Below are 27,135 nucleotides of genomic sequence, written 5' to 3'. Positions count from 1 at the left end.
CAAAGAACTTAAATTATAAATCCTAAAGACTATAACTAAATGCTGAATGTTTTCCATGGAATATACTCATTCTTGCAAAAGTAAAGGCTTTGCTACTATTACACTGACTATCTTTATATATACACTTATAGGTGAAAGGTAAATATCATCACCTCCAGCTAATATAGAATTTTTATTCATTTTGTCAAAAACATTTATCACATGCATCCTATATTCCAGCCACAGAGTGAAGCACTTTCAGTGCATATTTCATTTCATCCTAACAACACCCCACTGGAACATGAGCTCCAGGGGGGGAAGGGGGGGGAGGATTTTTCATTCCCTGGTTCACTCCAGTGTCTAGCAGATTTTTCAGGTGTAATACATGATTGGTAATGTTTGTTGAGTAAATGAATGAATGAATGAATGCTCTCAGGCAGGCACTGTTATATAAAAAAAGAAACTGAGACTCAGAGAGGTTAAGTAAACTTATCCATGGTCCCATTCCAAGGAAGCAGTGGAACTAGAATTGAAAACCCAGACCTGTCTAGCTCCAGGGCCCAGTCTCTGAACTGTCTGGCTATGCCTGCAGATTCCTGGGATGCAAAGAAGAGAGTTGCTTATGCCCAGGAGCTTGGACAAGCGCCTCTGATTCTTGCTTTCTTCACTGTGAAGTACAGATATGGCCTTCATTTATTTTTTGTAGGTTATCAATAGTCCCTTTGTACATATGGGCAATGCCATGTAGAGATAACATGTTAAAATTGGGAGTGGAGATAGAGTCAGATCTCACTTTTGCTATCACTACCTTATGGACTGGCCAGTCTCTCAATTCTGAGATTGTGTTCCACAAAACATTTGCCCTCTAGTCCTTTTAGGAAGGCAGAAAAAATCAGCAAATGTTGTATGGACTGACCGTATGTGTTGAAATATAAATATAAATTAAGATACCTAAATATAGAATTATATTCATATAAATTATATAAATATAAAGTATAAATTTATATTTCAAAAGATAAATTATAAACATAAATTAAGGCAACATATAAATTTAGACTTATATAATATACATATAGAGTTATAAATATAAACTAAGGTATTATTACAATAACTTTTAATACCAGTCCACTATATAGTACATCACCCACTCCACAGACCTCCCAGGGAATAAACTTATACTAGGAGACTTCTTGAGCATCATTTCATCAAAACCATTCTTCCTTGGGTTGCCTCTGTTAATTAGGGAACAGTGATATTGCTAAAATGGCAGTCTCAAAGTCAGACCAAGACAAAGCTCAACTCAGAGGTGATATCAACACAATCAACACAAAGCCACTGGTGAGCCATGTGAGATGTGATCTTTGCCTTGTCCAATACCTCTAGTTGGCCTACATGCTGAAAGTGTCAGGGAGGCGTGCCTTTAGCATCTTCTAGCAAAGGAAAGAGAAAAGATATGCTCAAAGAAGCAGGAAGAACATTAGAAGACTGCAAAGAGACACATTACCAAAAAGTAAAATATTTAAAATAAAATACCAAGGGAGCAAAGAGTTTCACTACATCTCAGTCGATGGAGAATATTGAAGTAGCACAGAAACCTCTAGAAGAATGGGGATTGATAAAGGGCTTTATATGAGACAATTAAGAATTCCCTGATGATACTGTGTCCTCATAATCCTTAAAAAAATGGATGAAAATATGAAGATTAATGCAAAAAGAAGAAAAAAGCAGTGGGGAGCAACAGAATAATTACAAAAAGTCAAGGAATTCTAAACAAAGAGCAAAAAGATAGATGCCGGAGGAGATAAGGGCCAGAATCCAAATAGTGGTGCTTGAGGGCACTAGGCACCACTGGCTTGCACTCTTCCCGATAATATTCACCTACTGACCATTTGTAGCCTTCATGGGATGATCGGACACCCAGGAAAAACAATAATGCCAGGTAGTACCAGTTGCATTCTTGGGTATTTATCTTTATCCAATCAGCAGTAAAGCTGTTACCATAATACCCTGATCAATAATTTGCTACCCAAACCGGAACACTATGACCTTTAAATACAACATATTTCAAATGAAGGGCAAGTGCACATAGCAGCCCTTTCTCAGTGAGCCGCAGGAGGAGTGGTTGGGAGTACTCTTGATGTTTAGACAGCAATAAAACACTGTTTTGTAAACGTAACCAGAAATGCAAAATGGGCACCACTTTATCTTAAACATCAATGCACAAAAACCTGTATTATTCTAAACAAAGAATGAACAAGCTGAAATGGAATCATTGGCCTAACCAAAGATTTTGATACAGTCACCAGACCCAGCCTGGCAGCTTCTCAACAGATCTTGTTACTCAGGTAATTTTCCCAGTCCCCTAAAAATATTTCCAGGACGGCTTAGAAGATCACAAGTTAAATGCCATTAATTCATTTATTCATTGGGCAGTACTGAGTACCTTTTGTGCACAGAATTTTAAACTAGGAACTGAAGAACTCCTAGGAGAACACAGGAACCAAAAGAAATAAAAATAAATCACCATCCCTACTTATAAATTAGCTGAGTGAACAACACACAGTCTTATGATACGTGTTTATTGGGCTACTATTATGTGCAAGGCACTGTATATAAGAAAAAGTTGAATAAGGCAGGGTTTCATTCCTTAACGCAGAAGTAACAGAAAGTCAAAGTATTAAGAAAAAGGGTGTACAGCCACAAACACAAAATGATTTGGTGCCTACTAAGGGAAAGAGAATGTGCAGTTTGTGAGAAATGGTTATGGGGGCGGGGAGTATGTCTATTTTCAATTGCATTTTACAAGAGTTATATATTTGACACTAAACTTGTCTTTTGGGAGACTTATCTTATAGGCATAGTCTACCAAATCTCTAGCTTATGAAGACACGCCCAGGGGTTCAGTAAAGGACTTCAAAGCGAAGTTTAAGATGTATTAGCAATACTTTGTAATTGTCTGCCTTCTCAATCAAAAGCCAACAAAAACCCCGGTCAATCAGTCAACAAGTATCAAGAATATATACACTTGGGGTGAAGACGATCACACGCAGTTCCTGGCCTTAGAATTTTAATCTATGCTTCCAAGTGCTGTCCTCTGCAAATGTAAACATCTACAGAGCGGTCCTCAGCAGGACCGACTCATGCTGATCTCCTCACTAAGTAACATGAAACTTACCCCAACAAGGTCTGCTGGCTGTTTAGGTAGAGGTGGAATTAATCAGGGAACACTTCCTGATTGTGAGATGTTCCTGTGATTTCAAAATTCAGGAGGATTGAAAACAAGAGGACAGAAATAATTCTAGGCATTCGGAAAATCTGAACAAGGCTGGGAGTGGGAGGTGATGCGAAGCTCAGAGCCTGGCAATAGAGGTATGAAGTAATAAGAGGCTGTATCTGGGCGTGGTTACATGTTTAAGTTGGGGAGTTAGGCAATCTCAGTGCCTCTGGTTACTTTCTGTAACTTGGCCCTGGGCAAGTTACTTATCTGAGTTTGACTTTCTGAACTGTAAAGTGAAGTAACACCTCCAACCCATCAGAATGATTATGACAATCAGATGAGATCATTTTTAAAAAATACATTTTTATTGATTTCAGAGAGAGGAAGGGAGAGGAAGAGAGAGACAGAAACATCGATGATGAGAGAGAGTCATTGATCGGCTGTCTCCTGCACATCCCCTGCTGGGGATCGAGACCGAAACTGACCGGAAATTGAACCTCTATCTCCTGGATCATGGGTTGATGTTCAACTGCTGAGCCACACCAGAAGGGCTCAGATGAGATTGTTTTTTAAAAAAATTTAATTTATTGGGGTGACAATGATTAATCAAATTATATAGGTTTCGAGTGTACAATTCTATATATTGCACTGAGTTTAGTTTAATAAATTAAACTTGATAAAAATATTTTTTTACACTAAAACACTGTTTGAAAATGCTTAGCCCCAGCGTCTGGCACATAAAAATACCCAAATTTACTATTATTATTGGCAAGAAGAAATCTGGCAAATTATCGACCTCAAAGCTAAAGCGAAAAAGCTTTCATACGTCAGACAAATGGGAACCCTGACAGCCCTCCTCCACTGTCTGCAGAATACATATTTCCTGTAGGACGCACTCCGCCTGACAACTTCCATAAGTGCTCCTGCGCGCACTTGCTTTTACAATTTGTTCGCAGGCCGCCGACAGCAGCCACCCCATGCGCTTTGCAGTCTACACACGTTACCTTCTTTACCCTTTCTCCTGGACCCTTCCCTGGACCAGACCCCCCATTCTCTTATTTTCCTTAACTGACCCCAAATTCTTCGTTCACCTGGGCTTGAGGCCACAGCTGTTTTTATTCCCTTTTCTCTCACCGCAGCATCGAACCTATCACTTTATGGGATCACGATCTCTATTGATTCTTTCTGCGCAAAATCTCCCACATCCGTCTCTTCCCTTCGTTGTCAGCATCGCCCCCCCAATTCAAGCCCTATTACCTGAAGCGCAAAAACCACAAGAGCGGGCTCTTGCCTGCAGTCTCGGACCAGGGTAGGCATCCCTCTGGCCACAATAGCAAACCCTATGAACCCTCTTCTTGCTGCTCGTCATGATTTATGGCCGAGCCTGCCTGGGCCTCAGTCTCCCTATTGCTAGACTAAATCTCTTCTCATGTTAATTTACATGTGTTTGAACTGTGCGGGCCCATTTACACACAATTTTTTCCCCCAATAAATGCTGTAAATGTATTTTCTCTGCCCTATGATTTTCTTAATAACATTGTCATTTATCTAGCCTACTTTATTATAAGTATATAATACATACCACATACAAAATATGTGTTAACCAACTGTTTATATGGTCAGTAAGGCTTCTGGTCAACAGTAAGCTATTAGTAGTTAAGTTTTGAGGGAGTCAGACAATATACATGAATTATCCACTGTAGGGGCCTGCATTGGTCGAGGGCCAACTGTAGAACAATTGTAATATTCTACTCACTTGTATCTAGCTCCCCTTCTGCTGAGTTAGATTAATGATTATTTCCCACTCATCCCTTGGGCTTTCCTCAGTGCTATAAATTTGTTCCTACCATTGTGTCTGTCTAGTTTACTATGCCAACACCTAGCATAAATCCTGGCACACAGTAGGTGATGAATAAGCATGTGCTAAGTAAATAATGAGATGAAAGCTGATGTCAAAAATACTTCCCTTTCCTCTCTTCCAATGGAAATGTCTCTCCATCTGAGATCTGTCTCAGAGGCTGCCTCCACAGCCTGGCTTCCCCCCTTCTTCACAGGTCTTGTGGGTCTCTTCTCACATCTGAAACTCAGAGTTGTTTGCTAATATCAAGCCAGTAGTCACATGTTTCCTTATGGGACAATGAGTTTTTAATGAAAACTAAAGGCAGGAGCTAGGTCACTGCCTCTTACGTTCTACATGGTGCCTGAAAGAGGGCTTTGTTGAGTGACCATCCACCTTTCACCCATTGTGTCCCATGGGTGAGTCTTGTCTTCTCTTAAAATTATGCAACCCCAAAGGAAGATAATCCCCCACGTCCAATACTTCTTCTTATGTGTGATCGTTTATAGCAAAGTTTTAGCCAAACAGAACTAAAAAACAGTGGTTGGTCCCATAACCCAGTAGGGCACATGCAGGATATGACACCAGCAGGAGTAGCTGGAACACTGACAGGGGGCAGAAAAGGAGGCCGTGATCACCTACGTACAAGTTAGTGAAGACTAAAAAGAAATGATGGGGGAAGAAGGTGACATGAACCTAAGAAAATGAGGGACATTCTTCTCAGCAGACGGAACATGGAGAACAAAGGACAGAGAGACAGAGGCAGTGACCCCAAGGTGTGTGATTTGGGGGAAAAACAGCAAACTGTTTTCTGCTCCCTGAGAGCACACAAACAAGAAGTTAGGCAACCCGGTGTGCACCGTGTTGCAGAGTCAGCCTGTGCTAAAGATTAACAGCCGGTCTTAAAGGGGACAAGAGATCAGGAGCCAGCTTGCAGAGCGACAAACACCTCATTGGCAGCAGGCAGCAGGCAGCAATTGCAGGGTGACGATTCCCATAACCCACCAGTTCTCTGCATAAATAGGCACCATTCGATCCTTTAACAGTCAGTAGAGCATCTCAATAAAGCAGGTATATCCTCGGAGATGGCTGTGCAACTGGTCAGTGGTTCTGAGGCTTTCCTGGTGGAAAATACAAATTCCATCTTCCTAACATTGAGAAGAAGCAGTGGAAACCAGGAAGTCTGAGTTCTGGTTAAATACTAACTCCTAAATCCCTACTCTGTGGGAGCACAGAAACCATGCATAACCAAGGGTAGTGATCAGCACTTAGCAGGGGCCTAACAAAATGTTTAGGAGAAGGCTGGTAACTGAGGCAGATTCATTCTGTAAGAGAGAAGACCTAGGCATGGTGCAAGGGACACAGTAGGATCTCTACAAATGCCCTGAACTTCCCCGAGTGCCACCCTACGGGCATGGGGATCTTATTTGGCCAATTTGGTGGCAAGGCTCCTTGACTGAGGCCCTGCTTTAAACACCTGTGTGTTCCCCACTACATCTGGCATAATACCTTGCATATAATAGGAGCTCAGCAAATATCCGGCTATGGATGGCTTGACAGGTAGCATCTGTGGCTAAAATCCATCCCGTACTGAACTGACAAATTCAGTCCCTTGGATTTCAGGAAACTGGTCAACTATACTTTGCTGATGAACAGAGTAGATGAGAATACGCTGTGTTGTAATCCACACCTGTGGTTGTAGGATTTAAACTGATACAGCACACACACCTCCAAACACACACACACACAAGGCCATGAACAATAAAGGGCTGATAAAGTTGTTTGTATATACTATATAGAGACAGACAGACAAGAATTGACAGAGCAATAGTCTCACAAAGAGTTGTTAATACGTAAGAAAGAGAGATGCCAGGAATAGCCAGCCGAGTGTTTTAAAACTGCATTTTCTTTGCTTTCTGCTTTTAAATTACACACTGCAAAGTCACCGAGGAGAAAGCTTTAAGAAAACTTTCATTTGCTATGGTACAGCTCGCCGGTCTCTCTTTGCCTAAAAAAATAAATAACCCCCCTGGAAACGCTTCTTTCTTCTCATAGACATTAATAATGATAGCTTGAACTGTAAAGATTTGGTTTTACTGAAGGTAATGGAGTAATGTTTATTTCCATTAGACTGGGCCTATAAAATCCTCTTTTTATAACCATGAGCCTACAATTTCAAAACAGCAAAGCTTGACATTTTGGTCTCTGACAGGCAACACTTAATATTGGGATGCTTTAAAAATCTATATAAAAAAAGCTCTTAATACAAGATGGGCCGAATGTTTTCCCCGCTGATGGTTTGTTTTAGCTATCTCTCTTCCTCCTGGACGGACGGGGGACATCAGACAGCTTACTGGCTTAGTTCGTTAGGCCGGGTTAAAGGATGCAACGCCGAAGGCTCTTAGAGGGGCTTACCCCGAGCTAAAAATAGCAGGCACTGGAGAATTATCTTAAATACGACCAAATTTGTTCTGTACTGTGAATGCAGATAACTGGAATATGTTTCCATTTTTGGTCATTTGGGGGCTTTTTTAAAAATAAAAAAAAAGTTTGGCTGGCTGTAGCTGACTATTTAATTCATTTCTGACTCAATCTGTCACATTTGCTCCCAGAGATACGGCCCCGGGTGCTTGACTGAGGAATTCTTATTATTTCCCTTTGCCGTTTTTGTTAAAATCTAATGAGGTGTGAGATTGCGGGGCATGATGTAGACAGGCCTCGTTAGAAGGCAGAGTCATTAGAAAATGCTATGAAGAGCCTACTATGTGCACCCTTTCCCTTGATCCTTCTGTCTTCCTCCTAAGAGCTGAGAAATGCAGTTTGCTACATTTTATAAATAAATAAGCATATGTTTAATTTCCTACGTGATGGAGTTTGATGAGTAAATAATCTACCAACAGTGATCGACTGTCTTCTCTTCTCACCCTTCCGGGGACATTTTTACTGCTTGTGTCTTCATGGCACTTCACTTCTAACTTTACCACTGAATTCATCCCATTAGCTTATAATTAATTGTTGAAGTCTATCTTTTTCAACAGATAACCAACCCTCTTTCTGTCTTAAGAATTACGTATATAATACATCCTTGTGTCATGAGTACCTGAGTTGGTCCCTGGCACATAGTTGGTGCTCTTTAAATAGTTGATAAATGGGTCAATTTAAGATTTAATAAGAGCAGCTCCTGTATTAGAGCGTCCTGTGCAATTGCATTCGGAATATACACATGAGTCAGCTTCTAGCCCTGGGCTGGGTACAGTGTTCCCTACTAACAAAGACAAACTCATCAAGGCCTTTGCTAAAATAGCAAAGATGGTCATGCATTCCACTGCTCTACAGAAACCAGTAAGAAATGCAGGTAAATGAGATCCTCTCTCTTTTTGTACCTGGTTTCTATGATCACAGCCTGTAAATGAAAGCAAGACTACAAACATGTCCAACCTCTGAAAAGCCCAAAGGCCTTGGGAAATTAGCCATCCTTCACCATCCCACTATTTCTTCCGGTGCTTGATGTTTCTAAGGTATCAGGTAGCTACCAAATGATGGGCACAGTCAGCTTGTCCAGCTATGCGATCACTTTCCACAAGAGGTAAATTCTTTTCATTAAAATTTTTGACAAGGAAACTTAAATGACAACAACAAAATATTTGCAAAAATGTGAAGTCTGGATGCAAACAGGGACAGTGCTTGGGACAGTGTACCGGGTACCTGTGGCCATGCATTTCACGAGTCCCCAGGGGACAGCTGGTTCCCTGTACAGAGGCACAGTTACTCGGGTGCTCTGAAACCCTGTGAATGATCTACTCTTTAGCTCTTCATTGAGTGTGAGAAATGTTTCCCCTTCTGCAGGGGAGAGGAGCGAATGCTCAATGGCCATTATGGAAATACAGTGGTGCTTTTATATGCCAACGCGTGTTGGCTTAGCACAGCCACGTGTCTCGGGACTGCCATTAAAACCACCCATATATCTTCATCTGAGCAGCAAGTCTCCTCAGTGACTTAGAAGATAAGCTCACAGCCACTCTGGCAGGCACACAACACACTGCTGTCACCGTTGGCTCTGTTTACAAACCATCTCTTAGAGAACATGCTCTCAGATCTTTGATATGTCTTATTTTTAGCATGATTGGTCTGAATGGCTGAAAGGTCATATCTCCCTCTCTCTCTCTCTCTCTCTCTCTCCTCTCTCTCTCAGTTTGGTAGAACTGCTGTAAATCCATCCATTAACAGACATCAAAATAGCTTTCTAATGTGCATGGATTTGCACTGGGCAATGAGGAGGTGATGAGGCACCAGCTGAGGAATATCCTTTCCCTCATACAGTTCATCATATAACTTGAGGGACACAGCCAGGACACCATCTCCTGGATGGCTATGACCACAATGCAAAGGCTTTCACCAAACAAAAAGATGCTTTTTTACTTGTGGGACAGTAAGCACTCACTTCGTACCCAAGAGGGCCACAAATAGGATCCTAAATTTAGGGACTTAATAGTTCATCCTTTGCCTGGTAAGGGCTCCAACTGAACACAGACCAAGACAATCAGCCTTTGGAATAGCTCATTGTTACAATACAGCTTATGGAAATGGTGTCTATGGAAAATGTCCTTTGGACTCTCAAGGCGCATTTCCACTGGCACTCAAAGGAAGACAGAGCTAATTTCTGCTAGACCCCAACTGCACCCCCCCTCCATCCTTGCCTCTGCACTTAATTTGCATTGATGCCGTCCTTTCCACTGCTTGGCCCCACGGAGGGCCGTGAGACGGCGAGGCAGCCAGCCTGCACACAGCCTGCAATTGGCTTTCGTGCTACTGATGAAAGGTCGGGTGGAAAGGCCCACCGCTGGCACAATTAATCTGATCAGCCAGGGACCATCCACTGGTTCAAGAATAGCTTGCAGGTGAGTGATGGACAGGGTCATTGCTGACTGGCTGTATCAGGGCTATTATGACAGCCATAAAGAGAAAGGGAAAAATTGAACAAGGGAAGAATTACTCCTGAAAGGGACATGAAGAGAGACACAAATGCCTCTGTACAAAGATAAGCGTGAGAAAGTACCAGGGGAGCCGGGCTGCTCACAGTAGCAGGGTGGACTGCATTCTTTGAAATTGCCGAAGTCTGAATATTAACGAGGGGTCATCACCTACCAAAGCTCAGGGTCCAGATAGGGAAACCTGAGCTGTCCACCCTCTCCCCTCAGGCGAAAGGTGGCCGAGCTGGGTGAGAGAGTTTGGGTAAAGAAGACGCCGTGATAGCATTTCTTGAGTTTCTAGACAGAAATTAGATTTAAGGAACTCAATCCTGTCCATTACCTGAACGAAGCAGCACACTTTAGTGACTATTCTGCAGTTGCTGAGGTTGGTGCCTTATTTACAAGGATCGCCAAGCAGAATGGGGAAAAAGGAGGAATTACTCACAGTACCAACATTACTCATAGCACAATTTAGTGGGCTCCAAATGAATACATACGCATGAATTATGCACCGTAGGGTGGTGGTTAATTTGGGGACTAGTTCGGAAAGCAACAAAGGTGGAAAGTAATTTTATTCTAAAGTAATGTGGGGAGGTTACTTTTAAGGATAACTCTGCTAAATTGTATTCATCTTGACCCATGAATGGCCTGTATTTACTATTGACAAGAAAAAAATAATCAGCGGTCTCTTCATCAGAGGAAATTTTAAGAGCTGTATATTTTAAGGGAGGAAGTAATCTGACAGATCATACAACGAAGTCCCTTATTTCATGGAGCATTTTCTTAGTTAGTGCTGCTACCTGGGAAAGGCTTACAGGATGATACCAAGGCTCCAGGAACATTTGTGAGTCTAAATCTATGGATGTGTGTTGTACACATGCCTCATTGACCTCCCATCATCAGGCCTAATCCCCAAAGGTGCTGGTGCTGATGAATCAAGAACCTGACTCGCTTAAGCACCAACACTTTTTATTAAAGCTATTAATGAAAAGATTTCAAAACCATTTACATATTTCCCCCATCTAAAGAACTGTAAGAATTTATTTCTGTAGCTTTCTGAGAAATACAGGGCTATCTGCTCTCAAACAAAATGGCCCCAGACAGTCGTACTCGGGGTGTTTGTCTCCTTTTGGTAGTTCTTAGTCTTATCTCTTTGGGTCAGGGCCCACTTCCCGCTATGATCTCCTTGCCTGTACCAGCTCCTTAACTTTCTAAATTATTTCTTCTTATCTCTCATGTGCTCGGGAAACAGATAACTAGATTGGTTTAAATTGTAAGTAAGACAAAAGGAAGCAAGTGTAAGTGAGGGCTGGGGAAGCTTATCTGGGAATAAAATGCAGTAGCTTTGAGGGTGTGATTTTTCAGCATCTGGTTTGGCTACAAGGAGACATTTTTACAAATGGTGTGTTTCTCAGCTATATTTCAGACAATTAATAATACTAAGTTAATAATGGCCAGAGAAATGAGGTCTGCTAATATGAATTATAAAAATAACCACTGTGATTAAGTAAAATGCACCCTATCTATGGAACATATATCTTTTCTTTCAGCTCTAAAACGTGTAGCCGGAAATAAAAATAAACTGGCAACTAGAGAGAAAAGGTAGGATCCGTGTTTTGTTTTCTGTGTCACAGACGCAGGAGGGAGGTCGCACAGTACTGTCAGAGGGTATCGTGCCTTTTGCTGACTCAGAGCAAAAACGCATTTGCCATTCACAGACAAATTAAACTGGGCATGGACCATGCTACCTGGATCGCCCGACTCAGTTATCTGCCAAGACCAGGCAACTGTCAGTTATCTCCAAATGCATCTAAACACAGAAAAGTCTTTGGTTCTGTGTGGACAGAATGTCTTTGTCGGATTTTTAAGTTGGAACAAATATTGCCAAGCAGTGCAGAGTAGATTTGTCCCAAGAGAAATTGACACAAATTCCTTTAGGACAGGAGCAGCCACCTCAGCTACATTGCTGGGATTGGCGGGTGATAGGATTAAAGGAGCTAGAAAGTGGCATCGTGACCTAATGTAACTCTCAAAGCTGCTGCACACACAGCCCTGGAATCAGGGACCGGCGGGGGAAAGAAGTCCCATAGCCCATGCAGCATCGCTGCGTTCAGATGCTCTGGTACGAACAGAGGTGAGCCTGCCCATCAGGCAGCAGTGCCTGGAAGAAAAAACCAGGCTGCTGAATGCAGCTCAGAGGAGAGCAGGGTGTCGCTGCAAAGGATTGGCTGGCAAGACACAAGAGGATCCTGACATGAGAACATTTCTGGACTGAATCTGAGTTGGCAGGGCTCCCTGGACACCCAGGACAACTGTGTCTGGGATACAGAGGCTCCAACTTCTCATCTGAACAAATGACATGGCACCCAGGGAAGCTGATGTCCTTAGGCCAGGAGCCCATGGAAAAACCAAGGGCATTCCTATAATAGAAGAACATATTTCCCTATGTAAGCACCATTCAAAAGCCAAAATAAACTTCTCAGAAAGGACTGGGGAGAAGGGATTTAACCTGGAACATTGCAGGAAAGCCAAAGTGATGTATTTGAATGAGGCTCAGCAGAGCTGTAAGAAGAGGAAAGGGAGAGGTAACATGCCTCTTTGAAGGGGACAGGCCTGTCCCGAGAGGCAATGAGAAGAAGGCCCGAGACCTAAAAAAGCCACATGTTCAGGATGTTACATATAGGAAAAACGTGTGTCTGCCCTCCCAGCCAGGCTGAAATATCAATCTCAGAGAGAAAGGTCAACAGGCCTGAAATGGCACAAAGCAGTTTTTCCCAAAGGGATCCCCACAAATGTTGCCGGGGGCTCCCCATTCTCACGTCAGCCTTGCAGGCTGGTTACGGGCCTTTCTGCTGACAGTGTGCTCCCTGCCCTGAGGTTGCCTTCCTCTCGTCTTCCCTCGTCAAGAGCAAGGAGCAAACTGCTGTTTGCATCAGCACACGACGTATAGGACACGGCAAATCCCAATCTCTCAAAGTCCCATGCTAGGTCCCACAGCCTGGCATTTGCGGGCCCCCACGCCTGTGCTCTTGGTTTGGAATAGTAGGTCCCAGGAGCTCTGAGACACGCTCTCCAGCAAATTCCACTTCCAGGTGGATGCGCTGCGGAGGGTGACAAGTATGGCAATCCAGAGAGGGCAGAATTTATCTGCTACCAATGACCAGGATGAGGCAGGTGGGGAAGGCCCCGCTCACTCCCTTGGTCAGAGTGCCTGTCTCACTGGATTTCAAAGGCCTGTCTTCATCAGGAACTGTGGGCTTCATGGAGCTGCTGATCGTGTCACCTTCCAACCACTGTGTCCCCAGACACTGGCACGGCTATGAGCCCTCTGATCGTTGACAATAATTTATTTTTTTGACGAATGGGCAAATAAAATCAGTGAGCAAACAGAGAAGCTTTTAAAACCTAGAAGCATGAAGACATGGGAAAATCTGCAAAAAACCAGGTCAGGGGCTTTGGCCTGCAAGTCGTTTCTCGTGGGAAAAAACGTGACCACCCTCACCAGAGGTGACATGGGATGACAAGGCCAGCGTCAGTAGCCATCCCCGTGATATCTGCATTCTCTAGCACCATCCTGATGTTTCCCAGTTAGCCGCTTAACCGGGTCCATCGATGTGATTGTAGATGCAGAGGGCAACACCTTCTGTCTCCAGGCCCTTTGAGGGAGGACTAGGAGGATCTGAACACATCTAAGAATTTCTCAAAAGTGAAAAAGCACTTGGCATCCACTGCTGCTCATGCCTCTGGTGCAGAAACGTCAGCCACTGTGGAAAACACGCCCTGCAGCTGCTCCCTAGCTACTGGGGAGCTCCTTTCATTTCTCTTCCTCCCTCCTTCCTGTCAGTAGCACCTTTGGTCCAATAATTTCTTTTCTGCACCTCTCTCAACTCTCATCGTGGGAGGGTTTGACCGAAAAGTTCAGCTCGCACTTAATAGTGTTCTGGTAAGGAGTTAAGAACTGCCAATGCGATGAGAAGGCTTTCCAGAGTATAGTTAGAGAATTTCATGTCAATTAGCACTGATTTGCACTACAAGAATTAAAAAAAAACACTGGAAAATTGTTTTGAAGGAGAACAAAAAAAAGCTACTCACACATGCACAACCCCAAAAAAAGGCCTCCAGCACTGGCTGAAAATGATACCATTGGCTGAGAGCAGAAACACACCAGATTAGCCAATTAGCATTCACCCAAGAAAAGCGGCCGCTTTGGGGAGAGGGGGCGGAAAGGAGCTCATCAGCAGTAACATCGGCGTTACAATAGCCCGACGGTTTATCTACCCAAAGCAAGCGCTACCTCCCCACGTTTTTGTGACCCTCTCGACAATTCTGGGGGGAAAAAATGTTAGTTCAACATTATCGCAAGCCAGAGTATGGCTCTATTTATGTGACAAGTTGACAACATACAATTTCATGCTTGTTGAACTGATCGGTGTTATATATTCACTGTGAATATTACGAAGCTTCACCATTATAAATATGAAACAGTATACACTTATTCAAAATAACTCCAGCAGTGGCAATTTATAGCCGGGTTGTTTGTGTTCTCAGGAGGTCCAAATGCCACCTTAAGAAGCTGCAGCTCGCAGAAACAGATGTGCAGTGTGACTGCGACCAAAATGGATTGACGATGACCTATGTGAAAGCCATTACATTTTGGTCTGCATGGCAGCTGACACCGGTTTGTATTTAGATATGTGACTGTTGGGAACACTGTGTCCTTAAAGCCCTGTTTAAACATGGGCCAAGACATGTGTCTCCTGGACTAATTATTTTACCACCCTTCCACGGCAAAGTGGCACTTTTTTTTTCTTTAGAAAAAGGAATGTGAACGGGTGTGCACACACACAGGCACACATTTCCACGGTGCCACGTAAAGTTACAGCAGGTACTTTAAACCTTGGTCATGTCAGGCGAATGCTGGCAGAAGCTCTGGGATTCCTGCTTGACGGGATTTGTACCACTTTCTTGATCAGGTGCCTGGGAACAGGACAAGGCCACAAACCATCAAATCATAAGCTGCCCCAGCAACTGTTCTTAGCGAGTTTTTTTCCTCTCCCCGCCCCCCCCCCCCCGCCCTTTCTTTCTTTCAGCACAAGCTTCGACCAATTTGCAAGTGTTCGCTTCCACAAGGACAAATTGGGGGAGTGGAGAACAGCACCATTTATCCAAATGTGGAAGGAAATGAAGGAACCAGGCACCTTGCTCAAGCTAGATATAAAAAATTTGCATAAGTAGTTTCCCAAGGATGGAGGCGCTATTGGGAACAAAATGAATGGCTTGTATTGTGTGCCAGGGTCCCAACCTTGACCAAGTTTGTGGAGGCTTCCCTGCCCCCCTGTTTCTTAAGTACACCCAGATAGTCCTGCTAAGGAGCTCAGATTAGTCGCCCTCTGCAAGTAAACATAAAAAGGTAAGGACTTATTTATTATTTAATTTAATTGTTTGTTTTTAGGGAGACTTAAAAATGCTATTGTTTCCATAGGAGTCTTCAACATATTTGACTGTTCAGAAAAATAAATCTAAACATCTGAAATACAAATGAAGTTGTTCCAGGATTTTCTGGTAAATCTTCTGTCCCTTTTTGTTTGTTTGTCTGCTTAATATTAGGTGACACCCTTAGCTCTTGTTTTGAGATCCAGAATCCTGGATCTCTCTTGAGACATTTTAATGATAGTGTTTAGGAACATCCCCCTTCTAACAAAGTTTGTTCTCCAAAATCTGCCTTTCTTTCTACCTTTCCTGTTGGCCTGAAGTCAAGGTGTTGTCGGTCTGTCTAGTAAATCCAACCCACAAGATAACATAATCACACACATTCATTTCTCGGGGACCTTGGCGGTTCTTATCTCCTTGCTTTTATGATCTCTTACGCACAGCCAGGAATAGCAACCTGCAGCCTGTTTGCAAAGCCATCTTAGTCTGAACCTCGCCTTCCCCTCTTTTATCACACGGCGGTGTTCCACGGCTGAGTCCCACTCGCCCCAGCAAAATTTGCTCTGAGCTCCATTTCAGAATAATGTCAGTATTCTCCGCGTGTGTGGAGCACATCACACGTGTCACGGAGGGCAATTATCATTTCAGTGAACTATTATTAATAGAAGACGGTGCGTGCGCCTTGCTTAGATTTACGGATACGCTGCCCACTGTACGGGACAGCCTGAAGCTATTGAGTTCATGGTCGTCAGCGTCTCAGACAGGCTGCGCTGCGGTTCACACGGCCCTGGCTCCTCTCTGCGCTTTGCTCAACTTTATTTCGCTACTATATCACCTAGAACATTAAACACAGTGCTCGGGCTCTGCGTTAAATCACAATTGTTTCTTATTAAGTGTTCCAAGCTACCCATTTTTATTAACAGTTATTTATTAAATCCTTAATAACATAGATAAAATAGTTAGTTAATTTGTGTGTTGAGCCATGGATGTTAATTTGTAAACATAATAACATACTGCAATCATTTGCATAATAGCATTTTAATCTTTTTAGTAAAAGCTGTAATTCCCTACAAAGTACACTGCAGTAGAAACTAAGTGACTATTGGTAATAATACAAAAGGCCTTAAAATTCTGATCCTATTATAGTGTTGGAACATACCCAAACTGCTTCCCTAATCTCTGAAATGTTACTGTTCTCTGATTTAGGTGTCTGTGTCAAGAATAAAAATGAAGTATAACTGCTCGCAGTAGACTATTTCCTAAATGTAATTTAGTATTCACTAAGCACCGGCACTTTGCAAATAGCTCTGAGGCTTTCCTTCAAAGTTCAGAGCCCCAGCTACGCCTATGGAGTGAGGAACACCAAGAAACTCGCTCCCAACCCTGTTGTGCCAAAGACAGGGCTCTGATAAATCGTGCTGATCTGGCACAGGGCAGGGCATCGGCCACCAAGGATTTGGTTACTGAGTCCCCTCCTCCCTCCCTGCCCTACCAGCCTGCTTGGACCTCCTTGAACCGACTGCCACCCAGCAGAAGTTTGGGAGAGATAGAGAAAGTAGGAGGGAATGCTTAAGGAAGTTACTTCTGGGGGAAAAACAACAGCTCTATAGGGGGCTTGGTCTCTAGAGCTCATTAACACCAATCACAAGACCGTCCAAAAAAAGAAAAGGAAGGTGGTTGTTTAAAAGCCAGGCCAAGTCACTTTACGCAAGATCTGTAATTCATTAATCCGCCCTGCCGCAAACCTTGAATGGATAACTTGCAGTAGTAATGGAGATGGGCAGGTCCACAAAGTACCAGCGTTTAGAATCTGAAACTATGCAAGTTATTACATTATTTTGGAACAGAAAAGGCCCGAAAGTATCTCCCATCATTGTTTTGGGACAAATGACGTCACGGATAAGAAGTCATTTGTCTTCGTAAAACTTCACCCCTGCCAAGAATCTGAATGCGTATGTCATTGTGGATCTCTCTCCCCTTTCCCTCGCTCTCATTCTAGCTGCTTGTAATTCAGCATCTTTGGCAGTAAAACACAGTATCCAACTTTGCTTTCAAACGACAGACCTCAGCACGCGCTGTCTTGGAAGTAACCTGAGAGGTTAAAGAGGAAGGGAGAAAATGGTCCTTACAGAACGGTTTTACACCACAGGCAATTCATTTTATAAAACCCACAATGAAAGTTTTCGCTGCTGAAAGAAGAGGCACATAATTATAGGGACAAATTAACCTCGTTAAGAATGTTCAGCCTGGGGTAGGGAGCAGAGAGGGGACGATTTGGCTTAGCAAGGCGGTCTCTAATGTTCATTTTTTTGTCTGCTTTGTGTGTTGATTTCATTCAGAGGTGAGCCATCTGCTGGGCTGTGTTTCCACGACATTGCATAGAGATAGGGGACGGAGACAAACAGACACAGAATATATATAAGGTTACCACACAAGCACACACAGTTGCTATACAAACAGACAGTCTGTCCCAGGCAGCATCCTGATTCTTAATTACTTTAATGTACACTAATATTTTTGAAGCCAATCAAGAGGCGATGAGCCACTCTTTCCCTGACTCCTCTCCAAGTTTTCCTCCTTGTGAATGTGAGTCTTCATTTTTCTGGCTTGCAAAGATATCCAGCTGGAGTCATTTTTATTAAGATGACCTCATGGAGAGCCCAGGAGGTGGGAAAAGCCTAAGAGAGGCTCATAAAATGGCTCACCTATTTCTTGGAGTGCCCAGAGGTATCTGCCACAAAATAGTTGGTCTTTGCCCAGAAAAACACAAAATCGTATGTCCTATAATCATCGTGCCTAGTCAAACATATAGATTCCCATTTTCCAAATTGCAAATGGATCGAATTCCATAAAAACCAGCAGCCAACCTCATCTCTTGTACCCACAACCTATATTCACAAAAGTGACTGCCAGGAAAGTTAGTGATGGTGAAAGATGGTCATGTAACCAGTGTCCTGCGACTTGCTATTTATTCGTCGGAGTTGACGCCAACAGACATAACGCTGTGGGTCAGGACTCCCCAAGCCGTATTTTTCCAGTGGTCAGCATACTGGCAGGGGAGAAATAGGGCGATAAACCAGATGTTCCCAAGATAAGGCAGATGTTATCGAGATAAGAAGTGTAAAACACTCTTTAACGGAGGTGTGATGAACACACACACACACACACACACACACACACACACACACGAAACTATTTAGAGTCCCTGCAAGATAAGCTGACAATAGAATTTGCAACTGAAGCAGCACAGGCTGGGTCAGATTGTTGCTTCCTGATTTGTGACCCTCCAGGATGAGCATCTCACTGATTTATATCCAGAATTTGGAATTTTGTGGTAGACTACAAATGCAAAGATAAGTACAACATAAATTTTTAAAATACTCCATAAGTCTCCATGAGTTTCAACATTCTTCAACGTTCCTATGTTACAGCCAATTATCTCCCCACTTAAATGGCTATTATTTTCTAACTTGAAGTCTATGTTCTCCATAAGTGCCATTACCAAGTGTGGCAAAAATCTGGTTGCGGGCCATAAATTTAATTTAAATGACAAGCACTTATTGATTGCAAATTGGAAATTCCAGAAATCTTGCAGAAGCGATTATTATAAATTATTTCATTCTCTCCACATAACCGAGGAGAATTTATGCTCCTGATGATTAAATTCAGGTGAGACGGGTTTTTTTACACACATTTTATTTTCTGTTTGTTTTGTTAAAATTCCAAGAGGCTTGCCATTCATAGAAAAGTCTGTCCGACCACGGGCACAGTCAGAAGCAGGAATTCATTACCATGGAAGGCTGCAGAATTTCCTCCAAGGAGACAAGTGAGAAAAAGCAGACACCATGCAAATTGGAGGATTGGGTTAAAAATGTTCTGCCCAGAGGCGGCAGGGAGATGGAGAGCCCCTTTGTAAATGGACTCACAAGTCTAAGAAAATGCTTCGGCTCGTAAAGGTGGGCAGAAAGTTAACCAGGAAGGTAGCCGTGAAGTTCTGATTCTCTCTGGAACATTTTCCAGTTAGCATTCTTTTCACCTCCCTCCCTAACCCAACTCATATTCATCAGGGCCGATGGAATTTTCCTTCAAGGTATTTCAAGTCTTTGTTCCCTAGACACCATCCCTTCTGCTGCTGCGTGTCCCTTCCCTGCACCTGCATCGCACAGGGTTGGGAATGTGGCTGGGCCTGCTATCGAATTTCCCCTACTTTCCCCTTGTCCATAGTTCTTGCAGCTATCGGAATGATCACTCTTAAATAGCATCTCCATTATAGTACTCTGCTGCTTTAAAAAAATCTCTAATGGCACCCTAATTCCTACCTACCATGTAAACTCTTAACATTTGTAACTGGGTCCTCAGGGCCAGCTTATGTTTTGTACCTACCCTAAATCCAAATGTACTACCACTCCTGTGTTTCCCACTAATGTTCATTTTAGTTTGAGTAAACCAAGCTCCTCGCCTCCTTACTCCCTCTACGAAAACACTTCACTCTAATTCTCTTACCGGCCTCGGTGACATTATTTTTACCAGTTCCCTCCTTACCTAGGATACATACACACACGCTCACATACACACAGTCTTGCAATGTTTGCCAGTGGTTAATATATATAATATATAAATAATCCTATGTATACAAGTAGACATGTGCATTGTTCTCCCATTGGCTAATAGACATGAACACACACATGTATATGTATATATGTATATGTGCACACACCCAGTCTTGCACTGTTTGCTAATTGTTTTGCATTTCTCCATTTGGTCCCTCAAACTTCTTTTATTTAGGAAATAGACCTTTTGTTCTTTATAAGTAAGCTTCACATTCTCTAATGTAGGCCATACCATTAATAAATATGTGATGGTCAACTCATTCATCATGCTCAAAATATTTATTGAGCACTTAACTTTCTACTGTTTTCTAAGACAATTCTAGGAAAACGTCAGTGAACAAGACAAGCAGGTTCCAAGCTCCCAAAATGCTCACAGTCCATGGAATAACCAAGATTGCTTTTAACTTCTTGATAAATACAGAATGTATGCCCATTTTAGAAAGAAATAGAATATAACTGAAAGTTTAAAGAAGAAATGTAAAATCTCTATTTCCACCAGAATGATCAATATCTGGAAAGCTTTTAGCCAGCATCCCTTTGGCAGCATATAGAGGACACCTTATAGACAACTGACAGGACACTGCTCCCCACTTCTTGACTTGTAAATGCTCCGAGCATCAGACCTTGTGGAGAGTTCAAGCAGCCGCCCAACGTGAGCGCTGGCTACAGCTGGGAGCCTTCCCTGCCCATTAGCAAAGGCGGGCTTCAGAACATACTACGAGTAATGACCTAGAGACAACTACCTTCTCACTCACCTCGTTCCAAAGAACCCCAAGTAGCTGTGTTCCTAAGTAGCAGACGAGTGCATGAAAGACGCCCATTAAAGCAGGCGTTAAAATAAAGCAGGGGCAAGGCGGCCCACAGAGACCCAGAAGGGGCAGTGGACTATCTAAACTAACCCCATGCCACCCACCTCTACACAGGGCCATGCTGTAAAAATAGCCCTTTATTCTCCTCTTCAAACAAAGCACAAAGGCTGCACAGGGAAGGAAGTTATGTTGCAATATTCTGAAACATAAATCTTGCTCCCAGCCAGTCCAGGGACAGTATCCTGTTTTCCTGACACATGGATCAGATTCACTGGAGGCCACGCTGGTAGGCCTTGTGTCCTGTTTTTCTAAGTGGCTTCTGAATCATACCTGGTTACCTGCATTTGCGCATCCAAACACAGGTTGTGCAAGCAGGGAGCGCTGTTTGTGTGTTCAGTTACCCAACCAACGTGTACAATTGCGTGTTGTCACACCTTGGTCCCTCTCAGGAATTCACTCTTTCCCAAATTGTGACATTCGATTCCATCCTTGTTTAACTCCCAAAGTTACTTAAAAATTCAACTCAGACTCAAAAACCCTTTGAGACAGCATGGAGGGGCCTAGAGAGTATGTATTATGCTAAGTGAAATAAGCCAGTCACAAAAGACAAGTATCACATGATCTCACTCATGTGTGGAATCTAATAAACAAAATAAACTGAAGAGCAAAACAGACCCGTGGAAGCATGGAACAGATTGATGAAGCTCAGAGGTAAGGGGGGACAGGAAGACATTAACCAAAGAATATAAGCATAAATGCATAGCCCATGGACACAGACAATAGAGTGGTGAAGGCCTGGGGGTGAGGGGCAGGGCTGGGGTGGAAGGGGTCACTGGGGGGGAGGGACATCTGTAATACCTTCAACAATGAAAGTCAATTAAATTTTTAAAAAAGCATAGAATAGGCCAAAGGAAGAAATCCCTATTTACTCCGAGTTTTAACATCCTGTGACCCTCTCTGTAGCTCTAAACACCCCTTCCTTTCTGCTTTGGTCCGACATTAGAAGCCCTGTGTCCCATTTCCAGGGGTGTCATCTGTGAATCAGGGAAAAGGGTCTAACTCTCCCTGCCTCATTTTATTCTCGGAATCTGAAGTAGGTAATGCTTGTTATTGGCAGACCAGAGGTGGCAGAGACCGTGACTGTTTTTGGCTTGCTCAAGTACAAGGCCTTCACAAATGTGATGAGGCAGGGTTTTGGGAGCTGGAAGGAAGGGAGCACAGGTTGAAGTCCACGGTGGGAGGTTTAAAGGCACAGGCTCTGGGAACGAACTTCATGGAACATGCAGCTCTGGTAGAGGTAACACAAAGCCGCGGCCACGCAAGGGTTACTTTGCCGCGTATGGACCTTCGTCGCAGGGGAAGACACAATTTTAGAATTCCACCTAAGCTCGCCATGCACTGTTTTTCCTCCGTTACAGATAGAGATGCCTGAGTTTAGCACTAGAGGGCAAAGAGTAGAGGCATCCAGGCTGTACACAAATGCATGGGGAGTGCTGCTGTTTGCTGCAGTGTTGTCACATAACCCTTCGCACAGGCCAAGAAGAATGGGTCCTGTGACATCAGAGAAAAGTTCTAGGGGATTTGTCTAAACAGTCACTTTTGCTGTCTGTCACTAGAAGAATTCCTGACATATCAATCCCAAGGTCCCGGGCATTCTGATTATTTTGTATGGTTTCTGATTCTTCGTACCCTATCCCTTAACTATGTGTTCTCTCAGAAATCTGACCAATTCATCTTCGGTGTTACATGGAGGGGACTTTCAATGACTGTTTCTTTGTTTTTTTATGCAGGGTTTCTCAACTTTAGCAACGTTGTCATTTGCAGCCAAATAGATTTTGTTGTGGGGGCTGTTCTGTGCATTGTAGACTAGTTAGCAGCATCCCTGGTCTCTACCCAGCAAATGCCAGTAGCACCCCTGCCCCCAGTGCCAACAATGAAACACATCTCCAGACATTGCTAAATGTCCCCTCGGGAGCAAAACTGCCTTCAGTTGAGAACCACTGGCTTAAAATGACCTAGTGATAGATTAGAATAAATGAACCTGTGTCTTAGAGCATTGAAAACAATTCTATCAGTGGTACAAAGTTATATAGGGAAACAGAAAGGAATGTCTTTGTGTAGATTAAGCATCTATAGATAACAACCTAGTCACTGAACCAAGTCTCCCCAGGTGTAAATGGGGATTGCCTGGCGCAGGGGCTACAACATGAAATATGGGGCCACAAGGTCAGGGAGAAAGTTGTCTTTTTTGAAAGCAGCCCACCAGGGAGGTACCGACTACCACACCATCTCCCCCCGACCCATTGCCTGTTATTTATTCCCCAACCATCGTCTACAAAATGCGTGGCATTCGCCCAAAATGGAATAGCCGATTTTCAGATAAGAGGTCTATAGAGATGGACATTTCCAAAAGTCCTGTTTATTTAATGCAGCATGACTTCAAATGGGCCTGTAACTTGACAAGTGTACGGAATGAGGAATGTTCAATATACCAGTTCTAACCAGCCACGTCCTCGCGTGAACTTTCTAAGACCCGGCTGAGAAGCCTGGGAAAGTGTGACTAACCGCAAACCTGCAGCATTTCCTGCACCGCATTCCCCCTCCCAGCCCCGCCTCCGGCACCAGCACCGGCACCGTAAGGCCTCTCCTCGGACCCACGACAGGCCCCAGGCGTGTCACAAAACCGGGGCCGTCGGCAGAACCTACAGCCACCTCAGCTGCCCAGCTCTCCCTGCTCATGTCAACCAACACTGAGAGGAAAGATTCTGTTCTATTTTTAAATATATTGAGCAAAGAAGCAGCTTGATATGTCTTTGTAAAGGATGGCTGTCACCCAAATTCACTGTTACTCTATTTTTATAAATGATATCGACTTCGAAGTCAGATAAATTGGGGGTTCAAATCCCAGGTCTTTATTTGTCAACTGTGTGATCTGAAGAAATCCCTTCCCCTCCCTGAGCCTCGGTGTCTGCAGATGTAAAGTGGGGATGTACCGGCTGCGGTGGGGGATGAGTGAGATGACACACAGGGAGCACGCGTGTTCCCAGTGCCGGCCACTGTGTGTACTCCTGTTGTTATGAACATGACTACATCCGCCACTCGCTCCTGATCCAACCAGCGCTTCTACGTGCCGGTGGCTGGAAACACTCGGCAAACATTGTCAAATGGGCTTTCCCAGTGACTCCACTTCTCAACCAAGTGACACGGAAGTACAAGAAATGCCTCTGCTGGTGGATCAAAAGTACGTTCTAAGTGCTTTGTGTGGAGCCTGGCACATAGTAGGCAGAACATGTTAGCTGGTGATGGTGGTGCTGGCGGTGGTGAGGCTGGAAATTAGTGGATTTGGTAACTTTTTTTCAGTTCACTTGCCAGAGTACTCAGTGTTTGTCCCTATACGAAACCATTTATTCTGGAGTAAATGAGTACCGATCACGTGAGAAAGTGCTCTTTTCCCTCAAAGTAACACTCTAATAAGGTAGATCAATATTTTTTTTTATAGGGTAGGCTTATAATAAGCGTATAGAGCCTGGGAGATAACTTCCACAACTGAAAGGTAAATAAATTTTGACTAATTTATAAGTAAATGTTAGAGCAGTTGGGTTTGGAGTTTCCAAACTATATAGAAAACAGAGGGATGGATCAAAAATATAATAACAAATTGCTCACCTTCTTTGTGAAACAAATAAAGGTAGATATCTAACGTTAATTTTTATTAGGCCCCATTTTCCGTGGGAAATAGGGATAAACAGGTTTAGACTTTTGTTCTTCTTTGTCACTAGTTCTTTCACAATCCCTTAGTATTTCAACATAGTTTAATGCACTCTGTTGTGGGTCCTTAGCCCCTTAATTCTAAAAAAAAAAAAAAAATCCGTGTGTTTTCCAAACACTGTTTTTCACAAAATAGGAAGTGCTGAACTGTGATAAAAAGTCTTTTGAGGACAGCAAAGTAAGAAGCCATTATGCTTTCAGGCCAATAGTCATGTTTGTCTGGCCCAGGCCAAGTTCAATGGGAAATTAATTTTCACCAAGGGGTGTCCTTACCTCAAATATGTTTGAAGGTTCATTGTTGTACTGGTTGGATATTATTTCTGATTGGTCACTGCACCACTTGAGTCCACCCAGAAAACTGTCTGTATCCAAGTCGTTCACGTCTAGTTCAGAAAGGTCAAGTTCAGGAAGATCTGGGCAAAGAGGCTGGTCTTCACCAACCAGAGCAGCACACTGCGGGAGGCAGGAGGAAAAAAAAAGCTTTCATTAACTTCAGGAATTTATTAAACTGCAATAGCATGTGACAGGAATTAAGCCTGGTTAATGCAACGACACCACCAAAGCTGGTTTCCAGGGTTTTTCAGTCACTAGAAACAACATCTTAAATTCTTTAAAGCACTTTGCTTCCAAAGGATACTTTGCCTGATCCATTCCACCCAAAATTCTACCTCCAAATCCATGTTTCCTTGAAGCCTTCTCTGACTTGTCTAGTTGGAAGTCTGCTAGATTTGTTTCTTGCCTCTTTGATAGTCAGCACTTACCGAGTTTCAAATTGTTTTCTGTTTAACCACATGCAAAATTTCACTCTACCCTTAGAGTATAATCCCTTTGAGGGAGGGAGACAAATTTGATTTTACCTTGGAACTGACATCATCCATAACAAACACTAAATAAACAACTGCTAAATGAAAACTAGAACCTAAGAAGTCTACTAGGAAAACCTTCTCCATTTACGCTCCTTTTCACCATTTTCATCCATATAATTCATTTAGCAACTAATGATGCAAAGTCCTCTAACTTGTCCACGGTTCTCTTGAATTGTGATTTAAATCTTTTAGTCTCACTTGACTTTTCATGAACTTATGAACTTGATCTCAACCAGGTCAAACTCTAGCTCTTTGTGGTAAAGAACAAAAATAATATTTTTTTCTAAATAACCTTTACATCTTTCACTATATCTAACACACAAGTTAGATATTGTGTGTGTGTGTGTGTGTGTGTGTGTGTGTGTGTGTGTGTGTGTATGAGATTGGGATCACCTGACATCTGGAAAGAAAAATCACTATAGCATATCACAACTATATTTTTAAATTATTTATGTATTCCTAAACTATAAGTGAATTCAAAATAAATTTTCTTCAGTGTTTTAAAGCTGATTTTGATATATTGATAGGTTTACAATATGCTGTATTGTGGCTGCGCTGCTTGTCACCAAGGCTATCTTAGACATAGTCTTTCACCTTCTTGCATGAAGTAGGTGGCCTTTTAACTGCTCCTCACTGTGGCTTTTTGAGGAAAGGGGACCCCTTACCAAAGAGGTCATCTTCTAATCTCAAACTGGCTATCTGACTGCTGATTCCCCACTGCATACTGTGAAGAACCCCACAGAAACTTCCTACTGCAGGGATCTCGTGATACCTGAGACATGGGATTTTACCCACCCACAACGCCAAGGTGTCTAAACCACCAGGCGCCCACTCTGCAGTGGCACCCTCGTGGTCCTGCCTTCGGGGTCAAGAGAGATGCTGGGGAGTTGTTCACATCCAGGCAGCAGTTGGGCATCAAGCTGAAGATCCTGCTTGACATTTAGATTTTAAACAAAATAAGTTTTCTGCAGATACCGCTCTCCAGCACCCCTGTCATCCCTGGCAGGCGACATCACATGGGTCACATGCAGCAGTGTGATCCGAGCTCCACGCTGGGAGGCAGCTCCCGGGTAATGGAGTCAGCAGTGGGCAGGGGAGGCTGGGAGGTGCCTGCAAATCGCTGCAGTTCTTGCCTAAGACCACCAGGCCCAGTGAGATCCTCAATGGCAGGCACAGCGCCAATGCAGAGAAAGGGCCCTCCTCCCCATCAAACTCTTTCCTTATCATTTCATTCGGCTTTCCTTTTGCACTAGCCAAGTCAGGCCAAAGCTACAGATCAGTGTACTCGAGTAGGTTTATAAGTAAGGGGGGGCTGGGCTGAAGAGATTTCATTCTGGCGCGACGTTCGCGGCCCGTTTTGGGTGTAACATTCCCAGTCTCGGTTCTGCCCGCACTGCTTTTAACCTCTAAGCACAAACACACCGCCTTAACTCTCCCGCACCACGACCCGTTCGGAGACGAGGGGATAACTTTTGCAGTGGCGCGAGGATTACTAGGAGTGCGTCGAGGAACAGCCCTTAAAAAACCACACACACACATCAACAACAAAGCAGCAACAACAGAAATCAAAGTTAGGAAACGCCAGACCTCTGCATCTGGCTCACGTTCCTGCAGTGCAGAGCGTGACTCAGAGACCTGCTTTGGTGCGC

General features: G+C 43.3%; 1 protein-coding gene across 2 annotated transcripts in view; it reads right to left on the bottom strand.

The window, feature by feature from the left end:
• PPARGC1A (PPARG coactivator 1 alpha) overlaps positions 1-27,135 on the bottom strand; it is a 280,818-nt gene that overhangs the window by 61,649 nt on the left and 192,034 nt on the right. For both annotated transcript variants that reach the window (XM_087828004.1, XM_016218252.2), the window contains exon 2: positions 24,894-25,073. In XM_087828004.1, the coding sequence (XP_087684130.1) occupies positions 24,894-25,073 (180 nt within the window). The remainder of the gene's footprint in view (positions 1-24,893; positions 25,074-27,135) is intronic.

The sequence above is a fragment of the Miniopterus natalensis genome, chromosome 1 (assembly GCF_054644295.1).
Source record: "Miniopterus natalensis isolate mMinNat1 chromosome 1, mMinNat1.hap1, whole genome shotgun sequence".
Taxonomy (NCBI): domain Eukaryota; kingdom Metazoa; phylum Chordata; class Mammalia; order Chiroptera; family Miniopteridae; genus Miniopterus; species Miniopterus natalensis.
The sequence above is the reverse complement of the archived record's forward strand: the minus strand, read 5'-3'. Positions and strand labels throughout refer to the sequence as shown.